Genomic DNA, 21,732 nt, shown 5'->3' on the forward strand with positions numbered 1-21,732 from the left:
CCAAGCGGTGAGCAGGGCCTATGCGCCTCTCTGTGCCAGGCTGCCCGCTGATGGACGGCCTTCAGGGTGATGTGGCCCTGGGCCAGGTGCCTGGTGCCAGTGCCGGTGGTCTGGCCTGTGAGGGCAGGTTCTGCAGCCAGAGCTGTAGGAGGGCGGGATGGAGGGGACACAGAGGTGGGGAGAGGCAGTGGGGGCCTTGAAGGGCAGCAAGGTCAGGGGGGTCCTGGGTTCACCCAGAGAGCCTGGAGGTCGCGTGCTCGTACTTGTCCTTCAGGAGGCTCTGAAGAAGCCGCCCCTGCAGAGCTGAGGCTCGTGGTTGTGACCCGACCGAGGAGGGGCAGGTCTGGGGGCTCTTCGGGTTGTGGCCTCCGCGGGTTTAGCCAGGGCAGAGGTGGAGCAAGGGCGCTGCAGACTGGGGGTGGGGATCCCCAGGAAAGAGGAGGAAGAGGGAGAAGGGATCTGCAGGGGTTCTGGTGCTGAGAACAGACCCAGGAGGGACAGGTGTGGGTGCCGGAGGAAGGTGCACCCTGCCCCCCCCCCGCCCCCCCCCCCCGAGTCTGACCCAGAACGGGGACGGACCCCTCCCCTGAGCCGGGAGAAGAGCGGCCCACCCCCTGTGGCTGGCTCTCTGGGTGGCCCGCGCCTTGGTCGCCCCCTCTCCCGCCCCCAACATGAGGAAATGGGCTCCACCTGCAACCCGACTGCCCTCATCACCCAGGACCCTCGGTGGAGGGGCGGCCCCGGTGGCCACACAGGAGGCAGGACCCGAGCCTGGGTGCCACCCCCCGGGCGGGGGCTGAGCAGGGGGGAGGGGACAGGGACAGCAAGCAAAGTGCCCCCCCCAGCTCCGCTGCACCCTGCGCTCCGCTTCCTGCCGCCCGCCCCGCGCTGCCCCGCTTGCCCGCGGCCCGGAGCCGTCCGGGTGGGGGGAGGGCCCGCCGGGGCCAGGGGCTGAGCCGCCGCCTCGTCGTCCGCGTTGGGGTCCGCCTCCTTTATTTCTGTTTCTTCCTTCCTCCCTGTCGCCTCTGTCGCGCCTCCTCGCACCCCTGCTCTTCTGCGCCCTTCCTGCACGCGCGCCCGCCCGCCCGCCCAGCCCACCGATGAGAGGAGCTGGGTGTACTCCCCGCTTCACTATAGCGCGCACGCCCACCCAGCCTCCGACGGCGAGAGCGACACCGTAAGTGCGCCCCGCTCGGCCTCGGGCCAGCGCACGGCCTGCCCGGCCCGCCTGGCCACCTGACGCCTGGCCACCTGACCCCGCCTGGCCACCTGGCCCCGCCTGGCCCCACCTGGCCCCGCCTGGCCACCTGGCCCCACCTGGCCCCACCTGGCCCCGCCTGGCCCTACCTGACCCCACCTGACCACCCCTGGCCCCACCTAACCCCCCCTGGCCCCACCTGGTCCCACCTGGCCTCTCCTGGCCACCTGGCCCCACCTAACCCCGCCTGACCCTGCCTGGCCACCTGGCCCCACCTGGCCCCACCTGGCCCCGCCTGACCCCGCCTGGCCACCTGGCCCCGCCTGGCCCCGCCTGGCCCTACCTGACCCCACCTGACCACCCCTGGCCCCACCTAACCCCACCTGGCCCCACCTGGTCCCACCTGGCCTCTCCTGGCCACCTGGCCCCACCTAACCCCGCCTGGCCCCGCCTGGCCACCTGCCCAGGACCAAGGGGGAGACAGCGGGGGGGGGGGGGGGGGGAGGAGGGCAGCAGCTGGGGGTCCCGCCCCACCCCTCCACCCCTCAGCCACCCTCTTGCCTTCCGCAGTAATTCCTATGCAGTCACCGACCCGGAGCCGAGCGCCCGCCGCCGCCCCGGCTGCTCCCCGGAGGCCCGCCCGCAGGACCTGGCTGCACGCCGGCCGCCGCCGCCGCCGCTCCCGTCAACTACCTATGCCTGTGAGACTGTGAACCTCCCTGAGTGTCCGATCATGTATTTATTTTGGGTCCTTACTCTTTGCACAAAGACAGCAGCACACGTGTGCTTTTTTAGAAAAAGATAAAAAAAAAAAAAAAAAAAGGACGTGTCACGGGAAAAGAAGAAAGTCCACTGCACTTTGTGGTTCTTTGCTGTGCTTGCATGTGTCTCCCGGAGGGAACAAGGCCTGTGGGCTCGGGGGGCCGTGCCCCCCCGGCTGAAATCCACACTCCGAGGCTCTGTCTTTCACACTTGGACGGGATGCAGAGGAAGGAAGGGCCCCCACCCGCAGCCCATGGGCTCAGGTTTCCGGGCCAGGCACTGGACATCCGACCTTGGAGGTGGCTGACCAGTGGTCCGGGGGCGACTCTCCACCCTGCCGAAGCCTGTAACCTCTACGAGTCTGTTTCCCACCACCTCACCTGCCAGGTGACTCATGAGCAGGTATGGCCGGGGGCCACCCCTCTCGCCGGAGCTCAGGACTGTGGGCCTGTCTGTGCTCCCGGCGTGGCCTGCTCAGTGTCTGGAAGAGGGCCTGAGCCGGGGAGGCGCGCTGGGCCCTCAGGCCGTGGGACTTGCCGAGAGCCGGTCCTGGAGCAGGGGCCCTCCCGTGCTCACGCTGCTCGGCTGTCCAGTAAGAGATGCTCCTCCAGGCCTGGGATGGGCTTTGGGCTTTCTCTTTAAGATGCTGACATGAACGCAAGTTAAAGGATAGGAGACAAAATTCCTCATGAAAAATAAATTTTTTTCCGGTTTGTTGTCCTCAGCAGGGGCAGCCCCCCCCCCCCTTGGGCTCAGAGAGCTCGCTGTGTCACTGTGGGCACCAACAGCATGGCAGGGTCCATCCTGTCCCCACAGAAATGCACTCCCACCTCCTGAGAGGTGGCATGGCGGGGATGGTCTTCCCCCTAACCGCTCTGCCCCCCACTGGCTTGCTTGGGAGGAGCTGGGAGCTGGCTTGGAGCAGAAGCTGTGCCTTCTGGAAGAATTTCTCCCAGCCCTTGCCTTCCTGGTGGAAAACCTACTGATCCAGGAGATTGATTTTCTGTGTCCCTCATCTCCCCTCGCCTGGCTCTTTTCTTGTGCCTGGAGGGAGCCTGTTGGCCTGGCTGCCATCGGTCCAGAGCTGCCAGGGAATGTGCCAGCGTGCGGCCCTGAGAGAAGGCAATCCTGAGAGGATCCGTCAGAACAAGCCCGTGGGTGTTCCCAATTAGAAGCAAAGTGATGTCCTCCCCCTCTTGCCCAAGGAGCCTTTGTCCAGAGGCAGAAAGCGTCCTTACCTGGATTTCAGATCAGCATCTCTGCAGGTGCCCTGGCTGCATGCTGTGAGTCGTCAGCACATCCCTACCCCTTCTCGCCAAGGAAGGTGGCGACTGAGCAGACGGAGGTCTGAAGGGGTATCTCAGGCCTTGGTGACTGACAGGGACAACTATGTCATCCAAAAGCCGGCATTGGGAGTCCCCTCCCGGCCCCCAAAGGTCGGATGTTCAGGCACATTGTGAGTTCTGTGGGGATGACCAGAGCAGCAGGCACAGTCCTCCTGGAGCAGTGTGCCCTGGACACAGGACACTGACAGCCACCTGGAGCTTTAGGAGACAGGAGGGGAGCCCTTCTGGTCCCCGCGGGCTTTCCTAATTGAATCACGAAACAAAGGCATCACTTAGATGCTGACACTTGAGAGAAATTTGCAGACGTCCTGGATATCATGATGTTTCTATTTTTGTGTTAGGTCCCAGAGACCCCTTTGGAGACCTGTTTTGTGTTGGTTGCTTTCTTTGTCCCTTTTCAGAGAACTGTCACGTGGATGCTAAACGTGGTCTGCAGACTGTGCCGGTGGGAGTGTTTGCTTATTATGTTCCGGGGGTGGGGGGTGGGGGCAGGAAGGCAAGACCTTATTTATAATGTGTAGCAAAATTCAGGGCCTTTCCCAGGCTCCACCCCCTACCCCCCTTCCCCATCCCAGGAAAGCCCTGGACCCACCCAGCTGTGCCCACCCCCAGCATAGAAATCTGAGTTCCTTCATGGCTCATCCCCGATGGCTGCTGTCCCTGAGATGGCTGCTGTCCCTGAGAGATGAGAGCCTGGGCACTGTCTGGATTGCTGTGCTGTGAAAACAAAAGGCATTTCCTGAGACTGACAAGGTGCAACTTCCTGAGAGCCCCTGCCAGCCTCCAGCCTCCGTCCTCCCGCCTCCCCTCGCCCCTCCCTCCACCACTTGGCTCAGTGCAATACTCCCGGTGGGGTCCCTTGCCATGGTACTGTCGCTGCAGCCCCTCGGTCTGCTCCCCGGGCCAGCGCCCTCCACCGCCTTTTCTCTGGTGGCTCAGTTGCATTGCCTGTCCCCGCCCCCAATGTCGTTTTTATGGTCGAACTGATTTCAACACAATGAAACTGCAAACCTCGTGTGTCTTAATTCTCTCTGGGGGTTCCGTGTGCTCAGCCCCCGTGGTCTGGGGTGTGACAATCTGGAGCGCGGCCTCATCAGGCACAGAACGCCGTCTCTTTCAAACCCAGAGCCATGGGCACCTCTGTAACTGTGCAGTCCTGCTGGCCCCAAATAACATATGCAGCCCCCCGGCCCCTATCCTCCCTACCGCCCCTCCTCCTTTTTACGTTGAAGAGTTCTCTCTAATAAAATCGGGTAATAAGCATCACCCTCTCTCTCTCTGCCTCCGTACGTTCTGGTGGTTGGCTGGGGAATTTAAGGACTGACTTTGAAGGAGAACAGAAAGAAACTTTGGTCAGATTTAAAATAACAGGACCGGGGATCCCTGGGTGGCTCAGCGGTTTGGCGCCTGCCTTTGGCCCAGGGTGCGATCCTGGGCTCCTGGGATCAAGTCCCACGTCGGGCTCCTGGCGGAGCCTGCTTCGCCCTCCTCCTGTGTCTCTGCCTCTCTCTCTCTCTCTCTCTCTATGTCTATCATGAATAAATAAATAAATCTTAAAAAAAAAAGCAATTTAAAAATAAAAAAAAAATAACAGGACCTAATGCCTTAATAGCTGTGGCCTGCTTTGGGTTCCAGTTCAGCTCAGGAAACTGAAAAATTTCTGACATCAGCCCAGCTCAAAAGAACAAACTTGCCAAAGTTTGTATTTGTTCTGCCAGCGTTGCTCAAATTGAGTAATGAATGCATGGACCCCTTTTAAGGGGAAAATATTTCTCCAGGATTCCCAACTGGAGAAACGCTGCTTTGAAAGTAAGATCCCATCTGTGAGCAGGCCACTGGACGCCCAGTTTCATCCTGATGCGGAACAGCACAGCTCACTTAGAACCTGGACATGCCGATGAGCTGCAGCACGTTTACCGTCACGTCCAGAGAGTATTCGCGTACTCTCAAAGATGCATCTGCATTTTGAGAGTCACAGGGCCCTTTGGGTTTCATCCACATCCTGATAAGCTGGCTTGTTACGGAGGGTGGCAGGAGACGGTCTTCGGGAAGTCTTCTGCACCACCCACCCCACCCAGCGCCTTGGCACGAAGCAGAGTGCAAACTAGCATTTAGGGTGAGGTCATGAAGTTGTAAAGATAAACATTTGAAGAGCTTAAACTAGAACACGAAGTACCATCCTCTGGGGTGGGCTGCGGGAGCTTGGAGCAGGGACTTCGGGGTCTTCCAGCCCTACCTGCCCTGGTCCTTCCTGGGCCACCAGTCCCTCAGGGACCCCACCTAACAACCAGCACCCACACACACACCCCTCTCCCTGCTCAAAGCGCTCCTGTGACTCCCCAGCACCCACAGAACAAAACCGCACCACCTAGTTCAGATCCCAGCTCCATATTGCCTCATCGGGGCTGGGGCCGGGGGGACTACTGTTTCTTAAACTGACTTTCCATCTCTGAGCCTCAGTTTCCCCATCTTTGCGGGCGATGGAGCATGAGGGTAACTCTCAAAGGTCAGCCCAGCCTCGAGACTTTTCAGTCTCCGACCTGGAGTCCGTCAGTCTCCCCGGTGAGCAGCCTGGACTCGAACCCACGACGTCGCAGCCTGCCCGCCTGCACGGGCCCCGAGATCTCGCGGGCGCGGCGCGCCTCCGCTTTGGCCCCGCCCCCGAGGCCCCGCCCCCGAGGCCCCGCCCCCTCCCGGGCCCCGCCTCCCAGGCTCCGCCACCCTCGCTGTTCCGGGTTCGCTCTGGCTCCGCCCACGGCCCCCGGGCCCCCCCCACCAAGGCGCGAGGACCCACATGGAGCTGCCCCTAATACTGCCTAAAGGGCGAGTCCTCCACCCTGGAGACGGAGGCCTGGCCGGAGGCCGTCACACGGGCCACACTTGAGGGCAGTGGAGAGGTGACGGGGCGCCGGAGTCCCGGCGGGACGGGACAGCGACACAGGTTTCCTTCCCTCGGCTCAGGCGCGGGCGGGGCAGCCTGGCGCGCGCCGCAGGGGAGGAAGGCCCCCGGCGCAGGCCCCGGATATTGTGTCAGCGCTGCCGCCGCCGTCTCAGCTGATGGGTCGGGACACACGCTCGCGCTCGCGGTCGGCTGGTCGCAGGCGCCGCAGGCAACGGAGCGGGAGTCGGAGCCGAAGTCGAAGCGGGAGCCATGGACGGCGAAGCCGCCGGCGCCGGGACGACGAAGTACGGCGCAGGCGGAGGCGGCAGAGCCGGGAGCGCAGGTGGGCTCGCTGCGCGGACGGCGCTGGGGAGCCGGGGATCCCGGAATTAGTCCGTGAGGGCTTCCTGGAGGAGGAGGCGTCCGGCTGCGGGTGTCGGTTGGGCAGCGACAGCAGAGCGAGAGGCGCCCCAGGCGTCCCGGGGGTCGGAGGGGACAGTGGGAGCGCCGCGAGCAGGCGGGGGCGGGCTGGGCGGCGCGGTCCGGCCGAGAGCCGAGAGCCGAGAGCCGAGAGCCCACCCGGCCGTCCTTGCGCCGCGGTGAGAGGTTCGGTCGCTACTGGGAGGGAAGCACGTAGCCAGGGAGGGATTCTGAGCAAGAGAGCGACGTGGCCTGACTTACTTTGTGGAACTTTCCGCCGGTTTTCGCGTGGGAAAGGGACGGAGGAGGCTGGCAGGAGCGACAGCGGGGAGGAGGAAGGTGGTTCGGTCGTCTGGGCAACGGAGGGAGGCGGTGGGAGGCACACTCGAGAGGGATTCCTAAGTGGAGGTGACAGCTCTTGCCGCCGGAGTGGGCGCCAGACAGAAGAACTGCTGGCGACAGGTGGCAGGCCTGGGCCGACTTCTAGGACCTGGGTCTCCGCTTCTCCGAGGCCCGCAGTCCCGTCTTTTTGGAAAGGGGACGCCTGGGGCGTCTGGGTGGCTCCCTTGGTTAAGTGCTCTGCCTCCGGCTCAGGTCGCGATGGCCGGGTCCTGGGATGGAGCCTCACACCCCCTCCCTCTGCTTGTGCTCACTTTCTCTGCCAAATGAATAAATACGAGCTTTAAAAAGCGGGTTTGGGGGGAATGGGACACCTCTCCGCTCTCCAGGCTTGGCTTCAGGCTGCTCCTGCACAAAGGGACCCGACGGTGCCGGGGACTGACTTCCCGATCTCGGTCCCAGTGTTGACTAACCGCCTGCCTGGCTGTGACCGTCGGGCCAGTCCCTGCCCCAGTGTGGCGCACGTGTGCTCCTCTCCGTACCGAAGATGTCCATGGGGCCTCTCCCAGCACGCCTTGTCTCCCGTCCCTCCGGCCTGTTCACACCGTAGTTGCCGCAGTGGCTGTAGTCAGAAGTGGCTGATGGCCCTCTAGCTTCGAGAAAGTTTTTCTTTTCTGAGGCTCCTAAGATCATTGCAACCGCAGGCTGCCGAGAAGTTATAAGAAGCAGAACGGAAGTAGCGCAGACAGGGTTTAAAGCAGGGTGTGCAGCCTGCCGCTTGTGAAGCGAGAATGGTTTATACATGTCTTTTTAAAGATTTTCTTCATTTATTAGAGAGCGCGTAGGTACATGCATGAGCAGGGGGGAGTGGAGGAGGGAGAAGCAGACTCCCCGCTGAGCAGGGAGCCCAACACGGAGCTTGATCCCAGGACCCCAGGATCATGACCTGAAGCGAAGGCAGACATTTAACCGACGGAGCCACCCAGGTGCCCTTGGTTTTTACGTTTTTAAATGGTGAGGGGGGGGGGGGGGGAGAAAAGTATTTCATGAGACGTGAAAATTTTATGGGGTACTTGAATGCGTCCAAATTTTGGGGTGCAGAAGTAAAAACTTACTGGGACCCACCCATGCCCATTAGTTCCTGTCTGTCCGAGCTACTATTTCCCTACACCAGCAGAGCAGCAGACTGTGTCCTCGACCATCTGGCCATTTACAGAGAGAGTTTGCTGGCTCTGGTGTGAGCCCCTGGGGTTGGTGTTTCCTGCACTGGTTCACGGACAGCAGTCAGTCTTCTGTGCATCTCTCATATTTGCTGTTTCCTGGTATTCGAGTTACTCAGGAGAATCAGCCATCCTGGATACCGAGTTCAAGTTGGGTTGTTTATGAAAATCTGATCAAGGGGGAATTCCTGGGTGGCTCAGCAGTTTACCACCTGCCTTCGGCCCAGGGCATGACCCCGGGGTCCTGGGATCGCGCCCCACATCGGGCTCCCTGCATGGAGCCTGCTTCTCCTTCTGCCCCCCACTTTCTGTGTCTTTCATTAATAAATAAGTAAAATCTTTAAAAAAAAAAATCTGATCAAGTGTGTAGTTTGCCTACAGGGACTCTAAAATAATTGGTTCCCATGGCATAGATTTTTTTTTGTGAGCTTAACAAGTGGAGCGTTTAACAAAATGAAGAGACACGGTTGTTCCTCTGCACACTCAAAGGCCCCTGACCATTAAGGAGCCTATCCCTGCAGTAGGGCTCGTGCATTCCATTTCGTGTCCACAGTATTCTTTGCCTGGTGCTTGGGTCCTGCCAGTCTTACTCCAGTTCACTCTGGCCCATCCTATGAGACCTGTTGAGCCACCACTTCTCCTGTAAGCTTCTTCTTGTTACCTCGGACAGATCAGATCCTCTGTGTCCTATACTTACAGCTCCTGTACCATCCAGGCCACAGCCCGCCTCCCTGTCCTCACTCCCTCCCTTTACTCCCCTTTGTTCACGTTGCTCCAGCCACACAGGCTTCCTGCTGCTTTTTGAACATGCCAAGTAAATTTCTGCCGCAGGGCCTTTGCTCCTGCTGTACCCTCTTCATGGATGACTCTCTCCCTGTGGCATCTTCCCCCACTTCCTCCAGAGTTGCCTCCTCAGATCTCTATCTCCTAATGCCTAGTCACTCTTCTTTGCGACTTCTAGTACTGTCTAGTGTCATGTGGCGTGTTTGTTGATGGGAGCCTTCCAAAGGGTGCGACCTTTGGTCGGTATCACTGCTGGTCACGGCCGTGTCCCCAGGACCTAGAACAGCGCCTGGCACAGTAGGTGCTCGGTAAACATCTGTCAAACAAGAGACTGACCAGCAGGCAGTGAGCGCACCTCTGTGGATTCCCTCCACAGGTCAGATTCGGAGGAAGAAAGGTGGCAGCGACGAAGGAGGCCAAGCCCGAGCCCACTGCCACCACGATGGCGCTCACAGGACCGGTCCTCTCAGTCCGACTCGGATGAGGAACGGCAGGAGCAGCAGCGGCGCCGATGGGCCCGCCGGCGACGGACACGTTCTTGGTCCCCGGGCTCCTCGGCATCCAGCTCGGCCTCCCCAGACCGCTCCCAGAGCCCTCGGGAGGCGGCGGCAGCCCTGAGCCAGCAGCAGAGCTTGCAGGAGCGGCTGCGGCTGCGGGAGGAGCGGAAGCAGCAGGAGGAGCTCATGAAGGCCTTCGAGACTCCCGAGGAGAAGCGGGCCCGGCGGCTGGCCAAGAAGGAGGCCAAGGAGAGGAAGAAGCGGGAGAAGATGGGCTGGGGGGAGGAGTACATGGGCTACACCAACACCGACAACCCCTTCGGCGACAACAATCTCCTGGGCACCTTCATCTGGAACAAGGTGAGCCTCTTCCCGCCCTCGGCACGTGGCGCATCCTTTGCAGGTTCTTCCTTCCTTTCTCGTGGGTTTGCTTCATATGCCTTTTACGGTTTCTGTTTCAAGAGACGTGGTTTAGCACACGCAGCACATGTTCCCAGGTGGTACTTTGCCGTTAAGAGTGTATTTTATCCGTGCGCACGCGCCCTGGTTTCTGCCAGCTTTTACTGAGTCAATTTTCTTGCCGTGTAAAATTCCAAAGACTTTCCCCAAGACACCAGGCTAATCTCAGACGTGACCGGGAGCAGGTTCTCTGCGTCGGGTGCCCAAGATGGGATTCCAGTTACAGATGCTCAGTCGTCTTGTGGACGTCTCATTGTCGAGATGAAAGTCACATGCGGATCACTCACCCGTCAGTCCCGGCCTTGCGCACAGGACTTAAAGCCACAGGTTTTCTCTCCTAGTTCGGAAGTCGGCTCATGGCTGCTTTCCCCAACCTCTGTCATCACGGTCACGTGGCCATCTTGTGTCTTCATATAAGGACACTGGTCATTGGTTTAGAGCCCAGCCTAACTCCACGTGACTTGGTCTTATTTCACTACATCTGGGGTCCCTCCTCTCTGCACGTTAGTGTATGTCCCACCCGTGCAGGAGGCTGCTCTGAACACTACCCTGTTTCCATGTAAGGTCCCCTTCACAGGTTCTGGGCTTGGGAAGTGGATGCGTCTTTCTGGAGGGTGCAGTTAACCCTCACACGGCACCCATCTATGGTGGGATGGGGGGTGGGGGACCCCTGAGGTGGCACAGTCGGATGCCATGATGTCTGCCACTCACCATGTGCACTCCAGGCCTTTGTCTAGAACACACTGAGTCCACGCCACCGTGGGCCCTGCTCCTCGCCGCACCTCTGCCTGGAGCACTTCCTACCTCTTTCTGTGGCTGCTGCTTTCTCGTTCCTTCAGATCGCAGCTGACCTGGTCCCTGTTCGGGGCCCGCTTGTTGGCCCCCTTGGTCCCACAGGTCCTAGTGCTGCCTCTCCCCTCCTAGCACTTCACTCATGAACCTGTGCCACTCAACTGCTGGCACTGGGGACCGTGCAGGCCCAGCATGCATCCGTGAGCTGCAGAGACAGACGCCTGTGGAGCCGGCCATCTGGGGGAGACTGTAAATAAGTAGATTAGCAAAGCACAGAGGAGAGAAGGCAGGCAGGTGTTGGGGTGCTCTGGCTGTGGTTAGAATAAGCAGGTCCAGAAAGGTCTCGTTGCAAAGCAGACATCTAAACGCGGGTTCTGATTGATAACGTGCGTGCGATTCCTGCCAGACTGTGAGCCCCACCGGGCAAGCTCTGTCCCCAGAGCCTGGTGCACGCTCGACCCTGGGTAGGTGTGGAATGAATGAGTTCGGGGTGGGGTGGTGTGCACACACATGTGCTCAGGCATTTCCCCAACGGTCTTTCTTGGGCCCCATGCTGGCTTAGGGGGATTTGTCCCACAAGAGGCCTTCATTGGCCCCTCCGGTGATCAGCACGTTGGGGGTCGACCCCAGCTCAGCCTCTGAGGCCGCTCTAGACAGGCCAACAGTTTGGGCAGCATCATGCGTTTTGTCTCCTTGTCCCAGGACCGCTGGCTGGCAGCATGGGCAGTCACCATGTTAATCGTTGACACACACTCCATGCTGGGTGTTGTTCACAGTGCTCTCTGCGTGTTGGCTCTCCCTGACTTGGCCTTGTCGGCTCCAGGTCACTGAGCTGGTGGCCCACGGTCTCTATGCTCCTGAACGGCAGAGCCGTGATTGGAACCAGGGCTGCCCAGCTCCTCAGTTGCTGTTCTTTGTGGCCACAGAGGTGACAAGTATGGTCGCTGCTAATAGGTGTGGCGGCTGGGGAGGCCAAGGAGCAGCACGGGCGTCGCCGGGTGGTCCCTCACTGAGCTCCGTGTCCTGCTGCGGGCATATTTTCCTGGGCACTGGGGGCCTCCTTGACAGCCCTCGGAGCCAGGGGAGTGCATGTCAGTAAGTGTGGGCTTAGCGCCCGGCTCAGGCAGTAATCATGGGGGGGATGTCAGGGTCGAGGGGTCTCCAGCCCCTGTGCCCCAAGCACCCTCCATTGGGTGAGGGGGCAGATAGGAAAGAAGCATTGACCATGTTGCATGGCACCCCAGGGGTCTGTGAGCCCGGGGACTGCTGTTCCTCTCATAGCGAGCCCGGCAAGTGTGCTCTCTGAGTCCTTCCATCGATGTCCTGCCTCTGCCCACCTGCAGTGGGCCTCTGACCTGCTGGGGGCTTAAACGGACCTGGCACAGCTAGGCTCCTGTGTAAACCAGGGCAGTGGGGCTCATGTTGAGGTGCTTCTGAGAGAGACCTCCGAGAGTCCCTGGGGCAGGCGGCTGCCTCCCCTCTGCACGTTAGTGTATGTCCCACCCGTGCAGGAGGCTGCTCTGAGCATTGCATTCGGCCGTGTTGGGTCTAGGAGCACTGAGGGGGCCGCATCTTCAGTGGGACTCAGGGAGGTGTGGCCGTGGACAGGTCACTTCTCTGGGCCTCACCTGCAGAGACGCTACTCAGCCAGGTGGATCTCGATCTGGGTCTCACAGAGGAGGGCATGGAAGATCCTTGGCGGGTGGTGCCTGGGACGGAGGCGTCTCTGCTCAGTGGGCGTGTGCTTGGCCCTTCCAGGCCCTGGAAAAGAAGGGGATCAGCCACCTGGAGGAGAAGGAGCTGAAGGAGCGCAACAAGAGAATCCAGGAGGATAATCGTCTAGAGCTGCAGAAGGTGGGGTTGCCCTGGGCCTGCCTACGCGGGTCAGGAGGCCTTCCCTTGTGAGGGCCTAAACGCTGGCTGACCCTGGCTTAAGTCAAGGGAGACCTGACTGGCTTATGCAGTAAGTCCAGGGGAGGTTGGCTTCAGGCACAGCTGGATCAAGGGGTTCAGGCCGTGTCTCAGCACACTGTCTCCCTCCATCTCTCGGTTTTGATGGGCTCTGGGCTTTACTCTCAGAAACTTCCTTCAGTTAAAGGTCTGAAATGGTCCTGGCTGCTGCAGGCTGCTGTGTTTCCAGCAGAAAGAATGTGCGTCTGCCCTAGTGTCTGTCTGAAGCAGGCTTTCCTGACTAGTCCACACCCGGGCTGGTGGGCTGGGGCCAGGCCTGGGATAGAGTCCCACCCCTGACCTCAGGGTCCCCCATGGCCTTAGAGAGTACGTCCTCCCCGTGCACCCCCAGGTGAAGCAGCTGCGACTGGAGCGGGAGCGGGAGAAGGCCATGCGGGAGCAGGAGCTGGAGATGCTGCAGCGGGAGAAGGAGGCAGAGCACTTCAAGACGTGGGAGGAGCAGGAGGACAACTTCCACCTCCAGCAGGCCAAGCTGCGGTACGTGGGCAGGCCTGCACGGTGCTGCCTCCACCTCCCTCTGCCCACAGCCTCTTTCTGGGCCCAAACGCACAGAGCCCTGTCTGCCCCAGGGCCTTTGTATATGCTGTTTGCACTGCTTGGAGCCTTCTGCCCTGGCTGGTTCCCCTTGCCCTTCAGGTTTCCACCCATCGCCGCCTCAGGGGGTCCCTCCCTCACCCCCTTTCTGGTGCCAACCCCTGCTGTGTGTGCCGCTTCCTGTTCACTTCCTTCCCTGAGCCTGTCACTGACGAGTCCCCTTGTCTCCCCCATTGAGTCACATGCCAAGGAGACATCTGCGTGATCTTCGCTCCATGTAGTGGTGCCACAGGAGCTGAGCAGAGTGCTAGACCCCAAGCCAGAGTGGTCACCCCTCTCTACTCCAGCCCACAGCCTGGTCCACAGACAAGGACTGTGAGGCTCTAGGGCTCACGAGCACCCCAGGCCCGGTGTGTGTGCGCCAGGAACCCACTCCTGGCCCCTCTGTCCTGAGGCCTGCTGGCCATGCCAGCCCCAGGGGCTCAGACCTACCTGGTTCTGACTCCCGTCCCCATGGGTACAGCAGTGAGGCTTCGGATCTTCCACCCCAGCAGCCCACCCCAGGTAGTGGGCTCCTCCCTGCCCTGCTCCACTCCCACCTGCTGCTCCTCAGATGCCACGCTTACTTACGTCTTCCAACTCCCTTGCTCCTGTGCCTGGCACCCCCCCTTCCCGAAGACTTCTGTGACCACCAGCCCCTCCAGGCCAGGCTCTCCCCCTGGCACCCCTCCAGAGTAGGGTCTTCAGGAGGGGCAGCGGGGGTCATGATGTCCTGGGCTCTGACACCACTTCCCTGCTCCTTGGCAGCTCCAAGATCCGCATCCGGGACGGGCGGGCCAAGCCCATTGACCTGCTGGCCAAGTACATCAGCGCCGAGGACGATGACCTGGCTGTGGAGATGCACGAGCCATACACCTTCCTCAACGGCCTCACCGTAGCGGATATGGAGGACCTGCTGGAGGACATCCAGGTACTGCCCGGCCCTGCCCCTTGCACCCGGGCCCTTGGGATAGCCCTCCGCCAACTCGCCCCTCTGCACGTCCACCTCCAGGTGTACATGGAGCTGGAGCAGGGCAAGAACGCAGACTTCTGGCGGGACATGACCACCATCACAGAGGATGAGATCGCCAAGCTGCGCAAGCTGGAAGCGTCGGGCAAGGGCCCAGGTAACCCAGCACGGGCGCCAGAGTCACCAGAAAGCGCCCGGTGTGCTCTGAGGGACACATAACTGGATCTGCCTTCGTCTGGGTGGCTCCCCAGGGAACCTTGGCCTCGCTGCTGCTTCAGTTTCCCCACATGGGGTCTCCATGTCCCTCTCGAGGCCTCTCCGGGAGCCACCAGGGGGCAGCAGCAGGTGCTCCTGACGCTGACTGGGTGGGGGCTCAGAGCCCCCAGCGCACCCACCGGCCTCCTTGAAACACTCAGCCGCTCAGCTTCCCTGGGAGTGGTGCCAGCAGGGGCCTGTTTGTTTGGGTTTCAAGTTTTTGCCAGAGGCTTGGTGTGTTTGAACCAGAGTGGGACTCGGCTCCGCTTGTCTGGGAACCCCCTGGAGCCCTAGTCTGTTCAACCTGGTGATCTTTCCGTGTGCGTTCTTGCCCTGGAGGTGGCCACACACTCATGACCTCTGGGGCATGACTCTGGAGCTCAGCACCACAGACGCTGGACCCCGACCCACTCGGTGTCAGAAACACTCCGTCCTGACAGCCACAGAGCTCCCTAAACATAACCTGGTGTCCCCTGGAGGCAGGATTGTCCAGGGTGAGAACCGCTGTTCTAGAAGCTTATAACCAACACGGCATTCCACCCCTCGAGCCGCCCCTCAAACCACGCCTGGCTCCTCTGCGCTTATCCTGGGCACGTCCTCTGCTGCTATTTCTCAGGCGTGGTGGCCTCCCCTCCCCCACGCCTGTGTTGCTCAGACAGGGCTGGGGCTGGTTTCCTCTGCTTAGGAGAAGGAGGCACGTCTTTCCTTGTCTTTGTAACTGGTGCTTTGTTTTCTTGCGTCCCCTCCGCACGTCCTGTAGTAACTTCAGGAGAAGGAAAAGGAAATACTTTGCTGTTGGAGATGCTTGAGGAGGCATTTCCTTCGGTGGCAGCGGGGCTGGGTATAGAACTCTGGACCAAAGGGCACTGACTGGGCAGGTGTGGCCCTGAGTGCCGATCCAGGCCACCAGGCCACTCAGTGACCTGGGCCAGTCGGCTGCTCCTGGGAGCCTGGTTGTCCTTTTTGTCCCCCAGGGATGATAAGACATGTTTGGGAGCATCACGGGAGGAGAAACGAGTAGGTGGTTGTCACGTACCAGAAGCTGCACTGACCAGTGTCACCGAGGGTCGTGGCATTCAGGCTCACCACTGGCCTTTGCCTCCCTCACCCCCCACCTCCTGGGGTTCCCTTCACTTGCCCATGTTGGAGCCCCACTGTGACCCCCCACATCACCATTTTTGGCACTTTGCTCCCTCATCTTAGTGGGACGCATCCTCCAGTAATTTCTGGCGAGAATCAGGAAGTTCTGGGACGTCATGCACGTCCGGCTGGGGAAGAGTGGGGGCCGGCCCGCCCTGTGCCCCTGCGCACAGCTGCCCTGCGCCCAGTCCCCGCCCGCTCTCCCCCCTCACCTGAGCCATCCTCTGAGGTGAGCTTTGCTTTTCCGTTTCTCCCTTCGGCCTCATTTCCAAGCAGTCTCAGTTCCATCGTTCCTTGAGTCAAGCGCCACACGTTGTCTTTACAAGTTCAGTTGGGCTTCTCTTGTTCTCACGTTGGTAGCTGTGCGGTAGAAAGTGGGTGACCGCGACGGGTCCCCCACTACCGTTCCCTGTGGGTTCTCCCCGTGTGCTGCCCGCAGAGTGCTCCAGTCAGCAGGGCACAGCCACTCGGGCGCCCGCCTCCAGCCAGCCGGGCCGTGTAGCTGGGTGTTAGGGGGCATCTGGACCTGGGACCCGACTTTAACCCATGACAAGGTGGAGCTTGGCTCGTGTGGGGCTGTGCCGGCGGACGCAGTCTGTGTGTGGTGTGAGTTCTGTGTGAGCGAGCGCGGGATGTGGCCCCAGGGGCGGCTGGGAGCTGTCTCTGAATTCACTTCTGATCCTGTAACGTTTCTGTGCCCGTCGCAGACTCAGCCGGTCAGACTAGGGTACCTGGGGCGCCCAGCTGTGTGCAGAGGGGCCGAGTCTCTGCTTCCCGGGTCCTGCGCTGGTTGGCTAGAGGAGCGTGCTTCCTTCGTGCCCCTCTCTGACCGGCTACGACTCCGTCCAGCGGGAGGGTAGCAGAAGCCAGGTCTTGAGCAGGGACCACGTTCTGCTCATGTCCCTCTGCACCCAGCAGCAGCTGCACCCTAACTCCTGAGGGCCAGCACGGCTCCGCAGAGAAGCCCCACAAGGCCCCTGCCCCGGGGAAGCCACAAATCGGGCATCCGGGCCAAGGGGAGCGATCTGGGAGGCAAACGGATAGGGAAGGTCACATTGCTGGAGGAAAGGCCCTGCGACAGGGTGTGGTGTCTGTGCTGAGCAACGAGGAGGCGGGTGTGCCAGAGCGGGTGGGGCCCGCAGCACCCAGCACTGCCCTCCGGGGCCCCCAGCTAACACGGATGCAGGACCGTGGTGGGGGGTGGTGAGCATGCTCCCCTCCGGGCAGCGCCAGGATTTCTTGCAAAGCCTGGGAGATGAGCAGCTCTCCTTCCTGGGGAACGGGGAGACCCAGAAGCGGCAAGCCCCCTACCCAGGATCACACGGCCGAGAGCGGGAGCAGGATCTGAGCTCCCGAGAGTTGGGCTGTCAGGCGATCCCTCCTTGTTCTTCAGATGTTTTTCGGGGTGACAGGCCAGACATGCCAGGCTGAGGTGCTCGGACGTGGCCCGGGGGTCAGGCCCGCTGAAGGACCTGCCCGGCTCCCCAGGCCCACAGAGTCCGAACCATCCCAGCCAGGGTCTGTGGCCTGGTGTCCACTTCATGTGTTAGCAGGATCCAGCCAGAGGCGGGGAGGAGGACCCCAGGAGCAGGGGAGGAGGGGGGCAGGCAGAGGGAAAGCTCAGACCCCGGCCCGTGCTGAGCGTCCCGTCCCCTTCAGGAGAGCGGCGAGAGGGGGTCAATGCCTCGGTCAGCTCTGACGTGCAGTCGGTCTTCAAGGGGAAGACGTACAGCCAGCTGCAGGTCATCTTCCAGGGCATCGAGGGCAAAATCCGGGCCGGGGGCCCCAACCTGGACATGGGCTACTGGGAGAGCCTCCTGCAGCAGCTCCGTGCCCACATGGCGCGCGCCAGGTCAGTGCTGCCCCCAGCCTCTGTGGGGCCCAGGAGCCGGCCCCGGGGAGCGTCCGCTCACTGTCCCAGTTGGAAGGCTGTGCCCCTGGGGTCGGGGGTCAGGGTCCGGGGCGGCAGGCAGGGCCTCTGCGGGCCTGGCCTCCAGCCGCACCTGGCCTTCGTCTCGCCCGGGTCAGCGGGCATCTCGGCGGGCCCGGAGGCCGCCTGTCCCCCGTCTCCCGCCCACCCCACACCCTCTGTGTACAAATTCTCAGCATGTTTGGCCGCGCCGCATAAACACAGCGCCTGGCTGTCGCTAACTGCAGAGCTGCCTCTGAGTTCACTCGTCCCCTGCTGGCGTCTTGCGCCCTGTCCCGCCCGGCTCGGTGGCTGACATGGCGCATGAATCCCTTGAACGGGGACCTGCCCTTGCCAACCGCAGAATGCTGCTCCCGGCAGGGTCGTCACTCTGAGTCCCGGCCCCTGGCCCAGAGGTCCCCGCCCCCTGCAGCACTCCCACCCTGGCAGGCTCCCCCCGCCCCCCCGCCCCTCTCCCCTCCACAGCCTGGAGCCTCAGGGCTTGGGCAGGGACCCCTTGGTGCCCTCCCAGGCTCCAGGCCCTCACCATCAAAGGGGGTCGGAAGAAAGGCCGTGGGGGAGGAGAGGGGCCCCTGTGCGGCCAGTGTCGGGGTGACCGGCAGCCTGCGTTCCAGGCTCCGAGAGCGCCACCAGGACGTGCTGCGTCAGAAGCTCTACAAGCTGAAGCAGGAGCAGGGCGTGGAGAGCGAGCCTCTGTTTCCCATCCTCAAGCAGGAGCCCCCGTCCCCTGGCCACAGGTAGGCCACCCCGTGGCCCCCATCCCACCCCTCAGCCAAGGACCTCTTGTGGGTCCCCGGGCAGCACCTTGCTCCTTGCTGCCTGGCCCAGCCCAGCCTCCTCCCTTGTGCAGCCTGGAGCCTGAGGACCCGGCACCGACCCCGCCAGGACCCTCCTCGGAAGGCGGCTCTGCGGAGCCTGAGGCGGAAGGGGCGGCACCCGTGGAGGGTGAGGCGGACGGGGAGGCCGTGCTCATGGAGGAGGACCTGATCCAGCAGAGCCTGGATGACTACGACGCCGGCAAGTACAGCCCCCGGCTGCTTACAGCGCACGAGCTGCCACTGGACGCCCACGTGCTGGAGCCCGACGAGGACCTGCAGCGCCTGCAGCTGTCCCGCCAGCAGCTCCAGGTCACAGGTACAGGGGCGTGGGGACCTGCCCGGGGCTCACGTGCAGGGCTTTCACCAGCAGGCTCTCTGGCCGCGCTCCTGGCCACAGGCTCTTCGGTGCCCACCCAGGAGGACGCGCGGAGATGACCCAGACCGGGCGTCGGGGGCAGGGGGCAGCGAGGGGGGGGCTTTCTGTGCACCTCTCGGTGGAGCCGGGGCCCAGGGCTGCCGCATCCCCGCCAACACGCACCCCTGCCCGCAGGCGACGCCAGCGAGAGTGCGGAGGACATCTTCTTCCGGCGGGCCAAGGAGGGCATGGGCCAGGACGAGGCGCAGTTCAGCGTGGAGATGCCGCTGACGGGCAAGGCCTACCTGTGGGCCGACAAGTACCGGCCCCGCAAGCCGCGCTTCTTCAACCGCGTGCACACGGGCTTCGAGTGGAACAAGTACAACCAGACGCACTACGACTTCGATAACCCGCCGCCCAAGATCGTGCAGGGCTACAAGTTCAACATCTTCTACCCCGACCTCATCGACAAGCGCTCCACGCCCGAGTACTTCCTGGAGGCGTGCCCCGACAACAAGGACTTCGCCACACTGCGCTTCCACGCTGGGCCGCCCTACGAGGACATCGCCTTCAAGATCGTCAACCGCGAGTGGGAGTACTCCCACCGGCACGGCTTCCGCTGCCAGTTCGCCAACGGCATCTTCCAGCTCTGGTTCCACTTCAAGCGCTACCGCTACCGGCGGTGACGGCAGGGGCCTTCCTCCCACACCATCTGCTGCCCCCCTCGGGGTCTGGTGGAGCCAGCAGCCTCCCCGGGCCGGGCGAGGGGCCCCGGGAGCTCAGGCTGGGCCTGCCGCTCCACCAGACTCAATTTCCCCAGTGGGAAGGGGGTGCAGGGGGGCTCACCACAGAGCCTGCTGGGGACAGTCAGTGCAACAGGGTGCGGAACAGGGAGCGGCGCTCTCGAGGGGCAGGAAACCAAGTCCAGGGCGGCTGCAGGACTCACACCCCTGGCCCCTTCCCTGGCTGGCCTGGCTGGGCCTGCAGCACAGGGATGTGGGCCCCTGCCGGGCACGGTCCAGGAGAGCCTGCTGAGGGGCGCCTGAGCTCTGGCTCCCCAGGTGGCCCCAGTGCTGGTGTGGGCCAGTGCCCCCCGGGTGGGCGAGGAAGACCCATCACCATCTGCCGTCGGGTCCAGGAGCCCGGGGGCGGGGGGGGGGGCTGAGATGTTCTGTGGCTGCAGGAGCCTGGTCTCTGTGTGCGGCTGTGGCACGCCATCTGGCCTGGGGGCCCCCCATGTTGGGACAGCTATGTCCCTGGAGAGCACCTCCCAGCCGGCTCAAAACTGGCCTCGGCGTCCGTGTGTGGCCTGAGCCCAGCGGGGCTGACAGGTGCAGTCACCACCCGGTCACACGCTGCCCCAGAAACGTTTCTTCTGACATTTGGTTCCAGAGACGGTTCCTTCTGGCCTTAAGGGGGATGACCCCCACCCCACCAAGGGCCACCTGCGGGCTCCCCCAACGGCCCCACCCACACGCCCTGTTCTGTCTGGAAATGTTTTAGGTGGTTTCTCTACGAAGACTTTTTTTAGGTGGGGGAAAGATCTTATTTTCATTTAATTGGTCGACTCATGAAGTTGCATGTTTTTTTAATAAACACTTTATTTTAGAATACTTCCAGACTGTCAGAAATGCTGCAGAGTGCCCCGCCCTGCCCTGCCGCCATGTCCTTACCATCTCCCGTGAGCCCAGCACACACGTCCCAGCCAGGGCTCGGGCAAGACGACCTTTTACAAAGCTGCAGAGCACTTCAGAGGCGGCGGCCCCTCGGGAACCTCCCGCTCCAGGTTTCCCGTCTCTGCCCGCCCGGCCTCACCTCCCAGTGCCTCACCTCCCAGTGCGTCTGACCGGCTGGAACCTGGGTGGGGAGGGTGCTCTGGTCAGCACCCCCCAGGGTGCACAGCCTAGACTGTTCCAGGGCCACGGGTGGCCCCCAAGCCCACCGTACGCTCGCAGGAGCGCCTGGCACAGCTCACATGTGCCCACTGCAGCTGGGGGCAGCACGAAGGGGCCCCCTCACAACCCCCGACAGACATCGCTAATCAGTGGCGCCTGCTGGAGCGATCTTCCACTGTCCCGCATGTCCCAGCAGTTGGCACCAGTGCATCCCGGATCTGCTCCCCTGTCCGGGTGCACGCAGGCCCCTGGGCGTGAGCCTGAGTCTGGGGCTCGCCCGTGGGTCGCAGGCTGGGTCCACTGCTGCCTGTGGTCCCAGCGCGGGCTGTGTGCATCCAGGCACCGCACAGCGGCTCACGGAGAGAGGCCACGTGTGTGAGCCGGGGTTGGAGTCTCCGGCTGGGAGGATCCCACCTCCCAACCGCGCCCCAGCCTGTGTCCACCTGCTCCCCCACGGGGTGCGGACCCCAAGGGCGACCTAGGGGTCAGGCTGCGGCAAGGGGGGCTTGGGGTCTGGCCCCCAGAAGGAACGTGGAAGGCTCCCTGGAGAAGGGGAGAAGGGGCGCTGGGCAGGGCTGTGGCTCGGCTCGGGGCTGCGGGGAGAGGTTGAGGCAGCAGGTGCTGGGGGTGGGGTGGGGTGGGGAGCAGTGACTGCGGGCCGGGGGTGGCCCTGGGAGCCATAGAGGGCGAATGTCTGGCGGCCTGGAGCTGGGTGTCAGTGGAGACAGCGCAGCCGCCCCCACCCCCCTGCCCTCCCCCAGGGTCCGCCCGGTGCCTTAAGCTGCCCCAGCCCCCACCCCGTCTTCCTGCCCTTGGCCTTGGAGGCTAAGAATAGACACTGCCTGCCTGGCCCCCACCGGAAGCCCGCCACGGGGGGCGCATCCTGAGCCTGGCCTCTGTTCCCACCATCTGGTCCTCCCCAGCAGATGAGCTGAGCCTGAGCCGGCGGGCGGGGCCGGGGCCGGGAGGGAGGCCGGGAGGGGGGAGGGGGGCCCGGAGGAGGCGGACGTACGTGGCCGCGAGCTGCGTGCCCGCACGAGGCCTCTGCTGCCTCGTTTCCTCCTGTGGGCCTCAGTTTCCCCCCCCTTTTTTAAGACTTTTTGAGTAATCCCCACACGTGACACAGGG

General features: G+C 62.5%; 2 protein-coding genes across 8 annotated transcripts in view; both read left to right on the forward strand.

Moving 5' to 3' along the window:
* Positions 1 to 4,572, forward strand: part of PIP5K1C (phosphatidylinositol-4-phosphate 5-kinase type 1 gamma) — a 50,539-nt gene extending 45,967 nt beyond the window's left edge. For 6 of the 7 annotated variants that reach the window (XM_038567791.1, XM_038567794.1, XM_038567790.1 and 3 more), the window contains 2 exons: positions 1,094 to 1,177; positions 1,769 to 4,572. In XM_038567791.1, the coding sequence (XP_038423719.1) occupies positions 1,094 to 1,177; positions 1,769 to 1,771 (87 nt within the window). In that variant the 3' untranslated portion in view covers positions 1,772 to 4,572. The remainder of the gene's footprint in view (positions 1 to 1,093; positions 1,178 to 1,768) is intronic. The other variant, XM_038567798.1, reaches the window with a different exon arrangement.
* Positions 4,573 to 6,329: 1,757 nt separating this feature from the next.
* On the forward strand, positions 6,330 to 20,322 carry CACTIN (cactin, spliceosome C complex subunit). The gene is made up of 10 exons (XM_038567810.1): positions 6,330 to 6,530; positions 9,326 to 9,806; positions 12,456 to 12,551; positions 13,000 to 13,145; positions 14,010 to 14,172; positions 14,254 to 14,368; positions 17,266 to 17,458; positions 18,151 to 18,273; positions 18,387 to 18,670; positions 18,905 to 20,322. Exons 1-10 carry the CDS (start codon positions 6,364 to 6,366, stop codon positions 19,393 to 19,395), a joined length of 2,259 nt encoding a protein of 752 aa, XP_038423738.1. The 5' UTR covers positions 6,330 to 6,363; the 3' UTR covers positions 19,396 to 20,322.
* The last annotated feature ends 1,410 nt before the right edge of the window (positions 20,323 to 21,732 follow it).

The sequence above is a fragment of the Canis lupus genome, chromosome 20 (genome assembly GCF_011100685.1).
Source record: "Canis lupus familiaris isolate Mischka breed German Shepherd chromosome 20, alternate assembly UU_Cfam_GSD_1.0, whole genome shotgun sequence".
NCBI classification, from domain to species: domain Eukaryota; kingdom Metazoa; phylum Chordata; class Mammalia; order Carnivora; family Canidae; genus Canis; species Canis lupus.